The sequence below is a fragment of the Rattus norvegicus genome, chromosome 10, assembly GCF_021556685.1.
Source record: "Rattus norvegicus strain SHRSP/BbbUtx chromosome 10, alternate assembly SHRSP_T2T, whole genome shotgun sequence".
Classification (NCBI taxonomy): Eukaryota; Metazoa; Chordata; class Mammalia; order Rodentia; family Muridae; genus Rattus; species Rattus norvegicus.
In genome coordinates, this window is record NC_141543.1 from 97,735,002 (window position 1) to 97,750,964 (window position 15,963).

A 15,963-nucleotide genomic window follows, 5' to 3' on the forward strand; every position below is an offset into this window, starting at 1 on the left:
GGAAGTTTTTAATCCTGTTTACAATGTAAAATTTTGAATTTATGGTTGACAAGTTGACTTGCACAGCTACTTACATTTTTTTTTTAAACAACGTCTATTTCTTTAGTGTGGGGAGGCACTTGTGTGTGGAGGTCAGAGGACAACTTTCAGAAGCTGCTTCTCTCTGCCCACTGTGTGGGTCTCAGAGATCTAACCCAAGTCCTGAGGCAATCCTGCAACCGCCTTCACCAGCTGAACCATCTTGTCAGCTCTTTTGAAAAAGCCATCTCACGGCCATCTGTAATGGGATCTGATGCCCTCTTCTGGTGTGTCTGAAGACAGCTACAGGGTACTTATATATAATAAATTAATCAATTTTTTAAAAAAGATTTATTTTTTATGTATACAGAGTTCTGCCTGCAGGTACACGTGCATACCAGAAGAGGGCATCAGATCCCATTACAGACCGCTATGAGTCACCATGTGGGTGCTGGGAATTGAACTCAGAACCTCTGGAAGAGCAGCCAGTGCTCTTATCCTCTGAGCCATCTCTCCAGCCCCCTAATCAGTCTTAAAAAGGGAGGGGGAGGCTATTTATGAAAGCACATGGCACATCTTTTAAATCAGAGTAAACTCTTTTTTTTGTTTTATGACCTCCAAGCTGGACAGACTTGAATTTACAATACTTGTGGGGTAGGTAGGTATTAAATAAAATGATAAAAGTCCTTCCTAATGTAAGGTTTGAGGAAAACTCAAAAACTTGGTGTAGTTTCATCTGTCGACTCTTCCTGTGAGAGAAGGGGAATGAAAAAGGTTGTGACTCTTGCTCTAAGGACTTCTGTTGCCACAAGATGACAGCCAGCATCCATTCTGTCACTACTGTATGTGGATTCTTTTTTTTTTTTTTTTTTTGGTTCATTTTTTCGGAGCTGGGGACCGAACCCAGGGCCTTGCACTTCCTAGGCAAGCGCTCTACCACTGAGCTAAATCCCCAACCCCCTGTATGTGGATTCTTAAATGACAGACACTTGGCCTCCCTCCTGCTCACTCCTTCCCCCTTTCCCTCCCCACTCCTTTCTTCCCTGTTGGGGATCAGTCTCTAACTATGCCAGGCAAATGCTCTCCCACAGAGCTATCTCGGGCACAAAGGTTCTTTCTTATGTCTCCTGGGTGCTGCTACTACAAATTGTTTGCTGTTATTTGGAAATGTGCAAACCTGCCTTGAGGGTCATTTTGTGCAATAGTTCTATCGGTTAGGTATTAATTAGGCACATTTTACGGAGGACACATTAAGCCGGGGCATAGTGGTGCCTGCTTGTATTCCCATCATTGGAGTGGCCAAGGCAGGTGGACTGCTGGGAGCCTGGGGCCAACCTTGACAACACAGATAAAATTCGAGGTCAGTCTAGGCCACAGAGCAAAACTAGAAGACACACTAAAATCTAGAATGGCGAAAAGCCCAGTATCACAACTAGGGAGAGACAAAACCCAGTTAGAAGTCCGGGATGGGATGAGGAGGACAGGATTCCAAGCTACCCTCAACTACACTGCAAGTTAGAGGCCAGTTTGGGCTGTGAAGCTCTACTTCAAAAACAACCAAACAAGCTGGGAATAGTGGCCCAAGGCCTTAACGCCAGCATTGAAGAGACAGAGAGGCAAGAGGATCTCTCTGAGTTCAAAGCCAGTGTGGTCTGCAAACTGAGTTCCAGGACAGTCAGAGCTACATCATGAGACCTGCCTGGAAAAAAAATCAGAAAAAGAAAAGAAGGATTAAACAAACAAAACTTAAAAAAATCAGACAAGAACTCAGAGATCTACTTAATTTCAGAGGTCTGTTTAGTTATGGCAGAAGCTGTGCCTAGTTCCACCCTTACCTGGTTGGTTTGGGGAAGGGGGGGTTTGGGTTTCTTTTGGTTTGTTTGTTTGTTTGTTTGTTTGTTTGTTTTGGTTCTTTTTTTTTTTTTTTTCGGAGCTGGGGACCAAACCCAGGGCCTTGCGCTTCCTAGGTAAGAGCTCTACCACTGAGCTAAATCCCCAGCCCCCTTTTGGTTTGTTTTTGTTCTTTTGTTTTTCCTTGAGACAGGGTTTCTCTGTGTAGCCACGGCTGTCCTGGAACTCACTTTGTAGACCAGACTGGCCTTGAACTCAAGAGATCCACCAGCCTTTTACCTCCCAAGTGCTGGACTCAAAGACCTGCACTGCCACCCCTAACACTATCACTTGTATTTATGCATGAGGACGTGTGTGCATGCCTCTTGTGGAGGTCAGAGGACAACTGGCAAGCATCAGTTCCCTCCTTCCACCTTGTGGGTCCTGGGGATTGAACTCAGGTCATCAGACTTGGCAGCAAGCACCTTTGCCTGCTGAGCCATCTCACTGGGCCCCGGTTGTTATTCTTGCCCTGTGCCCATAGTATTATGACAATGTCCTGTGACATGTGCTGTAAGTGTAGCTTGAAGACAGTGGTCAGGCTGGCAGTTCCTGAAATACCAACCACGCTCCCTCTATATTTGAGAGGATTGGTTTTAGAACCCACTACATCTACAGATACCAAAATCAAATCCCTTATATATTAATACAATGGCGTCACAGTTGCACGTGTCTATGCATGGCTTCCTGATATCTTGCTGGATATGACCTTCCTCACAAGACACCTCCATGTCCTCACTGCCCAATCCCCAGATCCCCTATGTGGCCTAATTCCATAGAACTCTCTGGAAATTTCTCTTGGACAGCTCATGAGCATCCTGCCTCTAGGACAATCTCCAAGGAGGTCTGGTTTCATCCTGTTTTCCCCTGGGCTATTGTTTCATTCTGGGCTGATCAAAAGTTCTTGAACACATCCTCCTTGGACGTGGCCATTTCCCAGATTTCTTCCAGACTCCTTGCTCTTTTCCTTCCTATGAGACTATAGGCACCCACACACGTATGGTACCTCCCCAATACCACACACACACACACACACACACACAGAGAGAGAGAGACAGAGAGAGACAGAGACAGAGGAGACAGAGAGATATCACATAATAAAAATAAATCTTTTTTTAAGATTTATTTATTTATTATATATAAGTTCACTGTAGCTGTCTTCAGACACACTAGAAGAGGGCATTGGATCTCTTTACAGATGGTTGTGAGCCACCATGTGGTTGCTGGGAATTGAACTCATGACCTCTGGAAGAGCAGTTGGGTGCTCTTAACCACTGAGCCATCTCTCCAGCCCAAAATAAATCTTTTTAAAAAATAATTAAACCTAAGCTGACTTATTATTTAGACAGAGTCTCTAGCATGGGCTAGCCTCAGACTCCGTATGTAGCAAAGGATGGTCTTTCTGATTTTCTGCTTCCATATCCCGAGTGCTGGGATTACAGGTTTGCATTACCTCAGCAGGTTTAAACTGTTGGGAATGGAACCCAGGACTTCATGTCATTTATAATTTCAGCCCAAGTGTTCGCCAGTCATAGATAAACAAAACCTGGCCTAGGACTAAGGAGATGACCCAGTGGATAAAGCACTTGCTGTGCAAATCTAAGGACCTGAGTTCAGATCCCCAGACCTATGTGAAGCTGGCTGTGATGTTATACATCTGCAATCCAATACTCTTGTCAAGATGGGAGACTGAGGCAGAGGATCCTCAGAAGCCCTAGCTAGCCCATCACACAAAGCAGCAAACAAGAGACCTTGTCTTCCTGGGCAGCGGCAGTGCACACCTTTAATCCCAGCACTTGGGAACCAGAGGCAAGCAGATCTTTGTAAGTTTGAGGCCAGCCTGGTCTGTAGACCAAGTTGGAGGACAGCCAGAGCTACACACAAAAACCCTGTCTCAGAAAAAAAAAAAAAAAACAACAAAAACCAAGAAAAAAACCCCTAAGCCAACCACACACACACACACACACACACACACACACACACACACACACACACAAATGGGGGGGGGGCGGACCTTGTCTCAAAGAAGACGGAAGATGAGGAATGGCATCTGAAATTGTTCTCTTACTTGTCTGCTACAGGCCTTGTATACATATGCCTTCCCTCCTTCCCTATACCTTCCTCACCCACACAAATAAAAACAAAGAAGTGGTATATCTACATAATACTATTTGGCCATCAAAATGGATGAAGAATAGAACAAGGTCTTTTGTTGTTGTTGTTGCTAAGGGTTTATTTATTTTATTTGTATGAGCACACTGTCACTGTCTTCAGACACACCAGAAGAGGGCATCAGATCCCATTACACATGGTTGTGAGCCACCATGTGGTTGCTGGGATTTGAACTCAGGACCTCTGGAGGAACAGTCAGTGCTCTTAACCACTGAGCCATCTCTCCAGCCTGAGAACCACCCCAGTCACATAAAGAACTCAAGTGGCTAGAGGCAGAAAGTGGGCTACTAGTTGCTTAGAGCTGAAGAAAAGGATGAGGAAATTAGAAATGAATGATCAATCGAGGGGTTTCTCCCTGGGCTAGCGAGAATATTCTAAAGTTGGTAATGATAATGATGACTTTGTTAACATAGCCAAGCCATTGGATTACTCTAAATGGGTAGGTTGTATGTGGTGTGTAGGTTGTATGTGGTATGCAAGTTATTTTACAGGCAAACCTGGAGCTGGAGAGGTGGCTCAGCAGTTAAGAGCACCCGACTGCTCTTCCAAAGGTCCTGAGTTCAATTCCCAGCAACTACATGGTGGCTCACAACCATCTGTAAAGAGATCCAATGCCATCTTCTGGTGTGTCTGAAGATAGCTACAGTGTACTTATATATAATAAATGAATAAATCTTTAAAAAAAAAGAGAGAGAGAGAGAGAGAGAGAAACCACTGCTCTTCCAGAGGAACTGGATTCTATTCTTAGAACCCACATGGCAACTCACAACTGTCTATAACTCCAGTCCCAGGGAACCAACACCTTCTGGTCTCTGTAGGCCCTGCACACAGGTGGTACACAGACATACATGCATGCAAAACAAACATACACATAAAATAAAATACGTTTTAAAATAATGTCAGGCTGGAGGGATGGCTCAGTGGTCAAGAGCACTGGCTGCTCTTCCAGAGGTCCTGAGTTCAATTTCCAGCAACCACATCGTGGTTCACATCCATCTGTAATGAGATCTGATGCCCTCTCCTGGTGTGTCTGAAGACAGCTACAGTGTACTCATATATAATAAATAAATACATCTTTAAAAAATATGTCAAAGAGATATGTCAAAGCAAACAAACAAACAAACCCTCAAAACTTCAAGACTCAATTATGAGAGGTTTACAAGAATTAAAGCCAAATATAAATACTGAGGAGCCTAAAAGTCAAGAGACAGAGAAAGACAAGAACCTTAGAAAAATTACACTAAAGACAATAGTTCAGGCATGGCCGCACACCCCTGTGATCCTAGCCCTGGGGAGGCTAAGATAAGGAAGATGTCAACATGGGCTATCCAGGGAATTGGAGACTGACCTGATTAATACAACAAGGGCTTACCTGGGGCTGGGGGACCGGAAGGTTGTGCTGGTGTTGTCAGACAAGCTAGCTGTGAAATAAGGAATATTACCAGAAACAAAGAGGACCATTTCACAGTGATAAGAGAGCCCACGTAGGAAACATGAAATCCTAAATATGTAAATATGTTAAAGTGGAGTTTGAAAAAGAAGTCAAGTGGAATCCAGCTCAAGGGGAGGCCCCAAGGCCTGATACTGTTACTGAGGCTAAGGAGCACTCACGGAAAGGGACCTATCATGGCTGCCCTCAGAAAGACCCAAAGCAGCTGAGAGAGTCAGCTCTTGGCACCCAACCAAGGAACAGAAGCTGCTGACCCCTGTAGTTGAATTAGGAAAAAGCTGGAGGAAGCTAAGGAGAAGGACGACCCGGTAGGAGGACCATCAGTCTCAATTAACCTGCACCCCCGAGATCTCTCAGACAGTGGATCACCAACCAGGCAGACAGTGGATCACCAACCAGGCAGCATACACCGGCTGAGGTGAGGCCTCCAACACATATACAGCAGAGGACTCCTGGGTCTGGGTTCAGTCAGAGAAAATGCACCTAACCCGCAAGAGACTGGAGGCCCCAGGCAGTTTAGAGGTCTGGTGGGGTGGGGGTGAAGGTGGCAATGGAGGTGGGGGACATCATCACGGAGACAGGTGGGCCGGGGAGGAGGTATGGGATGTGAAACAGTCTGAGGGTAGACCGGGAGGGGAATAAAATGTGGAGTGTAAAAATACAAATAAATAAATCAATTAATTAAAAAAAAGAAAGAAAAGGAAGTCAAGCCTGACACAAATGATGGGCAAAACCAAAACCAAACGCACACATTAGATTTCAACATTTTCTCATTTGCTGATAGTAGAGAAACCAGATTTAGAGGACAGGATTTTTCAGTCTCCATACAATCGTCATTCTGGGGCAAGGTTTATTTTAATTTTCTTTTTTAAATTGGTCAGATAACCCCGGGCTGCAGAGGCTGTCCTGTGCATCGCTGGGTGTCCAGTGGCTCCTCTGCTCTCACTTGTACTCCATTCCTAGGGATGCTATAATCACGTGCTCAAAGCCAAATGCTTTACGGCAACAGCAAGGGCGTCAGTGGGTGGAGGCGCCTTCTTGCTGGAGATGTGAGTAGCACACGCAGTGCTTGGTCTCCGCGCTCCTTGTGGAGCATTGCCCTCAACAGCAACAAATACACAAAGAGAGACCATATGCTGGACAACAAAAGAAGTCTGTAGTATGAGAGCAAACCTCTGAGATGGCATCCCCAAATCCCCGTGCTCTTGGTCTCACCTCCTTGTGTGGGGCCCTCCCCCCCTGTCCCAGCGCTGGTCTACGGGATCGGTAAATTGTGGGAAGTGATGGCATGCCCCTTCCAAGACTGGACATTTTGCGGCTTTCCTTCCTCCTTCCTTCTGTCCATCTCTCAACTCTCAAAGGGGAGTAGGCCAGCTTTGTGTGTGATAAGCAGGGCTAGAGAGACCCGTGCGGTTAGGAACTGAGGCTCCCTGCCTGCAGCAGAATGAGGCTGGGAGTAAGTGGAAAATCCAATCCGGTGGAGCCTGTAGGCCAGGGTAGACATCAATGGAAATGTCACCAGTGGTCCGGAGCCAGGAGTACCGGGTCAAGGCCCTCTGGGTTTATGATGTGCATATGCTTCCAGGAAATACACAAATGTCTGTTGTAAACCATTGGTGTGCCCCCCACTACCACAACCACCACCAGTGTGGAGGCCAGAAGAGGGTATCAGATCCCCTGGAAGTGGAGTTAACAGGCAGTTGCCAGCTGCCTTACACAGGTGCTGGGAACTGCACTGAACTCAACTCAACTCACGTGTAACCACTGAGCCATCTCTCCAGTTCCTAATATCCACGAGGCAGGGCCTCATTTAGCCCAGTCTGTCCGTGACCTCTGTAAGTACCTGGGGCTGATCTTCAGTTTCTGATTCTCCCACCTCCGTCTCCCAGTGTTGGCATTGTGGACGAGAACCACCACACCCAGCTAAGCTCACTGTCCTCAATAAATGAAAGCAATATATAATCTGTGGGACGCCTCTAAAGCAACCCTTGATGTGAAAAGGACAGTTTTTAATTCCTGGTTAGAAAAGAACAAAGGGGGCTGGAGAAATGGCTCAGCGGTTAAGAGCACTGACTGTTCTTCCAGAGGTCCTGAGTTCAATTCCCAGCAACCACATGGTGGCTCACAACCATCTGTAAAGAGATCCGATGCCCTCTTCTGGTGTATCTGAAGACAGCTACAATGTACTTATATATAATAAATGAATAAAATCTTAAAAAAAAAAAAAAGAAAAGAAAAGAACAAAGGTCTCCATTAACACTCGAAGAATCTATTTTAAGAAACTAAGGCAGGGGGCTGGAGAGATGGCTCCAGAGGTCCTGAGTTCAATTCCCAGCAACCACATGGTGGCTCACGGTCGTCTATAAAGGGGATTCAATGTCCTCTTCTGCTGTGTCAGAAGAGAGCAACAGTGTATTCACATACATTAAATAAATAAATCTTAAAATAAAAGAAAGGAAGAATGGAGGAAAGAAAGACAGAGAGAGAGGGAGGGAAGAAGGAAGGAAGGAGGGAAGGAAGGAAGGAAGGAAGAAAGGAAGGAAGGCAGGCAGGCAGGCAGGCAGGCAGGCAGGCAGGCAGGTATGATGGTGCACGCCTTTAATCCCAGCACTTGGGTACAGAGGCAGGTGGATCTTTTGAGGTCAAGGCTAGCCTTGGCTACATAGTGAGTTCCAGGACAGCCAGGGCTACACAGAGAAATCCTGTCTTGGGAAACAAAACAAAACAAAACAAAAAACCTAGAGGAGCCAGGAGTAGTGCTACATACCTCTAATTGTAACTCTTCAGATAAGTTAAAAAAACAAAGACAATTAGAAACAGAGAATATCAATAAAGCCAAAAATGACAAATCTCTTTGATGGGGTAGAGCGCACTCCTGATTCCCAGCACTTGGGAGGCTGAGGCAAGATTATGAATTCCAGACTAGTTCAGTCTATTCAAGCAAAACATTCTCTGAATAAAAAAAGGAGCAGGTGAGATGACTCAGTGGGCCTCTAGAAACTTCCAAGCATTAAACCTATCAAAAGATTACTACTGAATTTTGTCAAATAGCATTTGGTTGTATAGACAACATAATTTTTGCCCATTAAAGAGCCTTTGTATGTTCTCAGTTGTGGGGTACTGCTTTTGAAATAATGTGCTATTTACAATTGCGCGTGAGATTTTATGTGTGCACAGGTTTTAATTTTTTTTTTTTTTTGGTTCTTTTTTTCGGAGCTGGGGACCGAACCCAGGGCCTTGCGCTTCCTAGGTAAGCGCTCTACCACTGAGCTAAATCCCCAGCCCTTAATTTTTCTTGAGTAAATTCCCAGGTATTAATAGGTCACCTGGCAAGCGGTTGTTTACATGAAGTTAGTTGTTCAGCCCCCTTTCCAAACATGGTTGGCTCATTCTATTCCCAGACATAATTGGGAGCAAAGCTCTTCATCCTCACCAGTTTACCAAACACACACCCTTCCAACCAAGCATACAACGTATAGAATACATTTTTTTTAAAGATTTATTCATTTTATATATGTGAGTACACTGTCCTCACCAGAAGAGGGCATCAGATCCCATTACAGATGGTTGTGAGCCACCATGTGGTTGCTGGGAATTGAACTCAGGACCTCTGGAAGAGCAGTCAGTGCTCTTAACCGCTGAGCCATCTCTCCTGCCCGTAGAATACAGATCTTAAACTGGGCGTTTAAGCTTTTCAAGTGCTGGAATTATAGATGAGTCATGAAGCTAGGCCGAGGGAGGATTATCTCAAATGGAGGACCAGAAAGGTCCTCATCACCAAATCAGGATTCGTTCACAGATACAGTCTATGCTCCCACCGCTCCAGAACCTTTGAACCGAAGAAGCACTTCGGCTCATTTTCCCACCCTCAGCCTGGCTGCGGGACAGAATATTTCATACACGTCACGCTCTTATTTGTCTGGTTCAGCTGCTTACTGCTAAGGGACATGCTAATTACAGCCCCCAAACTGAGAGGTAGGGGAAATTTTTATTTTCTTTTTAATTTTTAAAAATTTTTCCTGGGGGTTGGGGATTTAGCTCAGCGGTAGAGCACTTGCCTAGCAAGCGCAAGGCCCTGGGTTCGATCCCCAGCTCCGAAAAAAAGAGAAAAAAAATTTTCCGGGGGCTGGAGAGATGGCTCAGCGGTTAACAGCACTGACTGCTCTTCCAGAGGTCCTGAGTTCAATTCCCAGCAAACATAGGGTGGCTCACAACCATCTGTAATGAGATCTGATTCCCTCTTCTGGTGTGTCTGAAGACAGCTACACTGTACTCATATAAATAAAAATTAATAAAAAAATTAAAATAAATTTTTTTTTCCGGAAAACGCAAGGAGCACGCAACTCACAAACAGCTGGTTTCTTTCCAGCTCCAAGGTTGGAGGACCTATCTACACGTTGGAGGACTCAGAAAGTACGACTCAATGAGCCTGTCGCTCTTGAACCCGTGACAAGAAAACTGGCTTCCTATTGGTCAATATTACAGAGGCCCGCCCAGCAACTTCCGGACGCTTTCTTTAAGTTAAAGCCACACGGCGGTTCCGGTCTCTTAGCCACGGGGATAGCTCTAAGGTAATGTGCTCTTTGCTTGGGCAGAGGGGCTGCATGGTTTGTGGGTGAGCGGCCGGCCATGATGACACTCCATACAAAGCACGCGTTAGACTGCTGATCCGGGTGATGCGAATCGGAGTCTGAGCCGACTGCGGCAGCGGGAGGTGGCGGGCCCAGCCAAATTCCGCACCCTCACCCTTCGCTTCTCTTTCAGGTCTGCCCTGCGCAGGACAGCAGATAGCGTGAGCTTCTACATACAACCTTTCCCCCAAGCCTCTGAATAAAGTGCTTCAACAACATTGCTGGTGTCTTGTGTGTGTCACTGTCGCCGACGCGCTGCCTTTGAGCCCCCGGCGCACCTTCTCGTGGTGCCGGGGGTTAAGCTGCAACGCTATAGCATTTTGCTGGCGCATAACTGGGGCCGCCTGCCTATCGCGGGCGGCCCTTTTAACCGCTAGCTACAGGCTAAAACCAGCTTACTACATGGTGCTTTGGGAGTCGAGAACAGATGGTATTCCCAGGTCTTGAGAGGCCCAGGCCTGAAAGTAACTATGACCCTAGTGATTCTTGCTCAAGTAGGTCTATCCTTTGTCCTAATCCCAGGTGTGGGCGATAGTTGAGGTGTGTCCGTCTACGGTAAATTGGAATGGGGGAATCCTGGACGTGTATCAATGCCATCTGTGGCACACAGAAGGTTGGACTGAAGCCTTAGTGGCGGCGGGGGAGGTTGGTAATGTAATCAGGCCTCCTAAGAGGAGTCGAAGGACTCTAGGCATCAGAGTGCTTGGATAGATTTACCAGAGGTTGGGCCTACAGCACTGGGTAGAGCCAACTACCACGCACTCACACGTCCATTAAGCAAATCTTGTCTGAATAACCGAGACAAACTGACCTAGAAATTTTGACTTAGAGACTTCTTAACGTTCCTAACACCAAGAAAATAGGCTTTAGAGCAAAGTTGCTTACTTGGAGCTTGCTAGTAAGCAGTTACAGAGTAGTTAACAAAGATGAAACCTTCCATTTGGATTGAACAAAAGTCAAGATAAAGTTTGTTTCCTAAAAAAACAGGATTAATCCCGCGGTGTTTAAATTAGGCGAGGCAACAATGGATTGCTTTAGTTGCATTCCCACCTCGACATTGCTGAAGGCTAGCAGGGGTGGCTAAAACTAGCCTGCTGAGTGAATTCACAGTCCTTTGGCCTTCTCTAAAAAATGACATGCTTGTCTGGTGTTTGAGAATTTATTTTGTGAGATGAGCTCGGCGGGGTGCAGTCTTGGAATCTTCAATTGTGGATCTATCTAGTCTTGCCTTTAGTAACTGCAGAGAGAGACCACTGAACAAGATGTGGATTCCTGACAGGCAATTGGGAGAAAGTAAAGCAGTACACTGACTGGAATGGTCAAATAATTTGTCATGTTTTAATGGGATGATTAAAATAAAGGCTCAAATAAGTTTTCAATATATTAATTTCTTTAAAGTCATCTTCAAGCAAGGTGCTGTTTAAGAAAAAAACTTAGCTTTGTCCACAGATATTAAATCTCAGAAGCTACCCAAAGTAATTTTGACATTGGATGCAGCTTTAAACAAAAAAAAGAAAGAAAGAAAGAAAACACCTAGGTCTTCTCAAAGCAAATTATACAATTAGAGCCCCCAAATTTGTAAACTAAACATTCTGACACAAATGCAAACTTAAGTTGGCAACATTAAAGAAAGGTCACAAGTGCATGTGTAGATGTAGTGCTTGCCACTGAGTAGAGAAAGTGACGTCCATTTGGCCATCAGAGAAGGGGACTGCCTAGAAACCTCCCAAACCAGTTAGGGTTAACAAGACCCTCCCATCATCCTACAGCACACAGGAAAACCAGAAAAGAACAACAGGCTCCAGCTTTCTGGCCCTGCCCCATCATTACCCGGGAGGGACAATCAGTCATTGTGTGCAGTGTTTTGACATTGTCACATACGCTCATGTCTCTAGAAAAGTCAGGATTAGTTGGAAAGCAAGGTGATTGTACCTTTGGGATAGTTTGATCTCATGGCTTTGCCTGATGTTCACATGAAGCCCACTGTCCCCACCCCTGGTGAAAGTGTGGGTGTGTGTTCTATGGCTACTTGCTTCCAAAATGCACGATTTAATATGAAAAAAGTTGCTATGCCTATTTTACCACCAATGAAATGGCTCACAAAACCACACTCCACACAGGTCACTATAGTGACATTCTGCAAGTGTGGAGGGCTGCAGTCATGCGTACAAAGTGTAGAGTGGAAAAATGGTCTGTTGTGCACCGGCTGCCTGAGGGAGAGCTTTGGAGGAGCCACGGGAAGCCGTAAGTTGTGAGCTTTGCTCTGAATGTGCTCGTCTGCTGCCATAGGACCGGGTAGACCATGGTGTGGGTCAGCTCTAACTCCAGCTCTACCATGACAGTTCAGGTCTCCTTTGCCAGTCAAAGCTTTGCAACAGAAACCAGGTACTAGTCACCAGATGCAGGGAATGAGACCTCAGTGGAATGGGCCAGCAGGCAGAGGGCAGAAGCAGTCCTTTTAGAGACAGTGGCTGTGGCACCAGTAAAGGCCACCCCCACAGCACAGATGGCAGCCACAAATCCCACACCTTGAGCTGGGTCTCATAATACTGGGAATGTCCCGTCTTCATCAATCACAGCTGGTCGGAGGCCTCCACAGGTGGCTCTTTCAAGAGGCAGGAAGTGGAGCGAGGGTCCATGGCCGAGTGCATTATGGGGATATAAACATCATCCATGTTTGGCATGACAAAGACTTTCTGCAGGGAGACATTAAAGGACAGCATGTCAGGCAGTCGTCCTCCTTTCATATAGGAAGTATTTCCCTATACACTCCAAACATGCTCTATCATGTTGTCTCTGTGTGTGTCAACTTTAATTGCTTCCTACCTTATTTATTGAGACAAAAGTCTTTCACTGAATTTAGAGCTAATCAATGTGACTAGATTGTCTGGCTGGTGAGCTGGGTTTGAGATTTGAACTCAGATCCTCAGGCCTGTGCAGCATGCACTTTACTAAATGGCCAGCTCCTCTGTTCTTGAACTTAGAAAGAGCCAAGAGCTGGCAAGGTGGCATATGCTTTTACTCCCAGCAGATCTCTATGCATTCAAGGCCAGCCTGATCTACAGGGTGAGTTCCAGAGCAGCCATGGCTGTTACACAGAAAAACTAAACAAAAAATAAAGAGCCAAGGAACCACCCAAATCCAGGAAGAACCTGGCGAGTCAGCTTTGAGGCAAGGACCCTCAATTTCACATACAATGTATATCTGTATTAACTATGTAAGAAACGTTCAACAACCGTAATGCAGGAGAACTGGCTTAGCAACTGCAGTGCTTCAGAATCATGTCCGTGATAGAGTCCAAGTGAACTCATCCTTTTAAATCTTGGCACAAATGTAAGCCGAGTTTCATATCAAAGAAATCCCAATATGGTGACAGTACCAAGGCTACTCGGCCGCACAGTGACTGTTTTTGCACACTGTTGTAACTGAGTGTGGATTCTGACAACGCAGTTGAGCCTCAGCGATACTCTCAGAGAAACAGTAGGCACGCAGGGCCCCATGGCAGAGCATGGTTAGCCTGCAGCTTTCCAGCTGACTCCAGGACCAGGCACTGACCAATCTCTGTCCTCTCTCTCCTCCCTTTGCGCCCTGTAGTCCAAGACACCCCAAAAGGGTTACCCACCCAAATAAACAGGACCCAGGGGTGTGAGACAATGAAAAGCCAGAAGGCAGGTGTCCCCCTAACTAGGTTTAAAGTACTTTTCCGTCCGGTGATAGTAGTAGGCTTTTATCGGAAACTGGTTATATTTAATCTCTAGTTTCTAAATAGTAATCGATTTTAAAAAGACGAAAAGCTGAGGGCCAGGAGGAAGGGTAAGCAGGTGCAGATGCTGGATCCTGAGCCTGAGACCTGAGCTTCACCACCGACACCCTCATGGTGGACGAGAACTAACTGCAGGCTGTCCTCTGACACCCCCCCCCAAAAAAAAAACCCTTATAAAGTGGGACCTGTGGGACAACTCATTCACTGGAGTGCTTTCCCTGCAAGCGTGAATTTGATTACTGAAGCCCCAGAAGTTGGGCAATCCCGGTGCTGGGGAAACAGAGACAGTCAGATCCCTGGAGCCCCACAGCCATAGTCTAGACTCACTCGTCCAGTACAAGATGGACAGTGCCTGAGGAATGACGCACCCATGCATGCATGCACGCACCCCAAACTTAGAATATACCAATGAAAAGGAATGCAAATATTCTTCAAAGAGGTAAATTCATGACTAAGTAAATAAACCATTTATTAATCCGTAAGTTTTGAGGTACTTTGTTTTTCTTAAAAATTTTTTTTTAAGATTTATTTATTTTCTGTATACAATTACACACACAGATCCCATTACAGATGGTTGTGAGCCATCATGTGGATGCTGGGACTTGAACTCAGGACCTCTGGAAGAGCAGTCAGAGCTCTTAACCACTGAGCCATCTCTCCAGCCCCTAAAATTTTTGAGATAGGATCGCTCCAGGCTGTCCTGGAACTCAATATGTAGAGCATGCTGGCCTGCCTTTGTCTTATGTTGGGATTAAAGGTATTCATGCCCATGCCGAGCTTTCATAAAACTTTCAGACAGCCAGGCTTCAAATAATTGATCAAGTGGCAAGGGTTGGGTGGGGTACGATGGTTCAGTGGTAGAGTGGTTCACTGATAGAGTACTTGCTTAGCATATGTAAGGCCCTGAGTTTGATTCCCATCACCACAGCGAAGTAAAACAAAACAAAAATCTGATCAAAATCTGAAAGACATGGTTCATACCAGGCCTGGGACACTGCTACTACTGTTGGTGGCAGAATGCAGTAAGCAGGTTTGGAAGGTGAGCTCTGTCTTACACATTATTTAAGGGAGGCCCAATGACTTTACATTCCTGAGACAGTTGTTGCTGGTATAGAGTTTCCGTGAATGTAAACTGAACAAAATAAGTAGGGAACCAGAGAGTCGGGGAGCATCTTTCCTGCCCACCAGCCAGTTGCTGCGGGCTGCCCAGTTCCTGACTTCATACAGGACAAAGACAAGGCCTGGAGAGTCTCTGCAGCTTACTGCTACAGGGCACCATCATCCTGTCCCATTCCTAAGATAGTAAGCCCAAGCCGGAACATGGGTGCTTTCTCCTGGGCTGACATTCAGGTCCTCCCTCCCCTCAGTGCACTCAGACTCCGTGGGAAATGAAACACAGGACAGTTTTACCTGAAGCTCCTGCTCCAGTTTCTTCTCTATCCACTCTGTCACGTGAACTAAAGTTACTTCTCTCTCTCCAAGTTTTGGCCGAGCTTTCAGCTCCACATATGGTGGCTTCCGGAAACCATACCTTTGTGAAAAAGAAAAGTAACCACATTTAAGGAGAGAAAGGAAGTGGGCAAGCATTGGTAGACTCCTCACTGGCATGGGTTTATCACTAAATGATCTCCAGTTCTGAGCTGCCACATTCCTCACTCAGCACAGCACTCGAGAGCAGTGTCAGGGCTCTGGTGGGTTCAGACCGGAGCTGACCATGGAGAAAAGATGATGGATACATTGCAGAAGGCTAGGAATGGGGCACTGCTTTACGGTTTTTATTTCCTTAAAGTTCCAATAACCTTTTTCTTTGTATTTTTAATAGCAATAAGATGTGCTCATTATAAAAACCAAAATATATAAGCCAGAGCTTTCAGAGACACAGTCTCCTGAATGCCATCCCATGGGAGGGTACTCCCCTGAGCAGGTTCAGGCAGAGAACGGTCGTCTATGCACTGCTCTTTTCACCATGTGCCAAGTCACGTTTTTCTCCAAGTCTTGCTATGAAGGCCAGGCTGGCTTAGAACTCTCCCAATCTTGTC

At 45.8% G+C, this 15,963-nt stretch overlaps 1 protein-coding gene and 2 non-coding genes across 8 annotated transcripts in view; 2 read left to right on the forward strand and 1 right to left on the reverse strand.

Annotated features, from left to right (window-relative positions):
• Nucleotides 1–10,156: 10,156 nt before the first annotated feature.
• Nucleotides 10,157–10,226, forward strand: Snord104 (small nucleolar RNA, C/D box 104). Its single transcript, XR_015632468.1, has one exon. It is a non-coding gene; the product is annotated as a small nucleolar RNA SNORD104 (small nucleolar RNA).
• A 187-nt stretch (nt 10,227–10,413) lies between these two features.
• Nucleotides 10,414–10,546, forward strand: Snora50c (small nucleolar RNA, H/ACA box 50C). The gene has a single exon (XR_015632489.1). It is a non-coding gene; the product is annotated as a small nucleolar RNA SNORA76 (small nucleolar RNA).
• A 926-nt stretch (nt 10,547–11,472) lies between these two features.
• Tex2 (testis expressed 2) overlaps nt 11,473–15,963 on the reverse strand; it is a 109,029-nt gene continuing 104,538 nt past the window's right edge. For all 6 annotated transcript variants that reach the window (XR_015630658.1, XR_015630656.1, XR_015630657.1 and 3 more), the window contains 2 exon segments: nt 15,335–15,455; nt 11,473–12,857 (listed from right to left, as the gene is read on the reverse strand). Coding sequence is in view for 3 of the 6 variants with exons in the window: in XM_087572438.1 (XP_087428564.1) it covers nt 12,735–12,857; nt 15,335–15,455 (244 nt within the window). In the remaining 3 variants the exon portion in view is untranslated.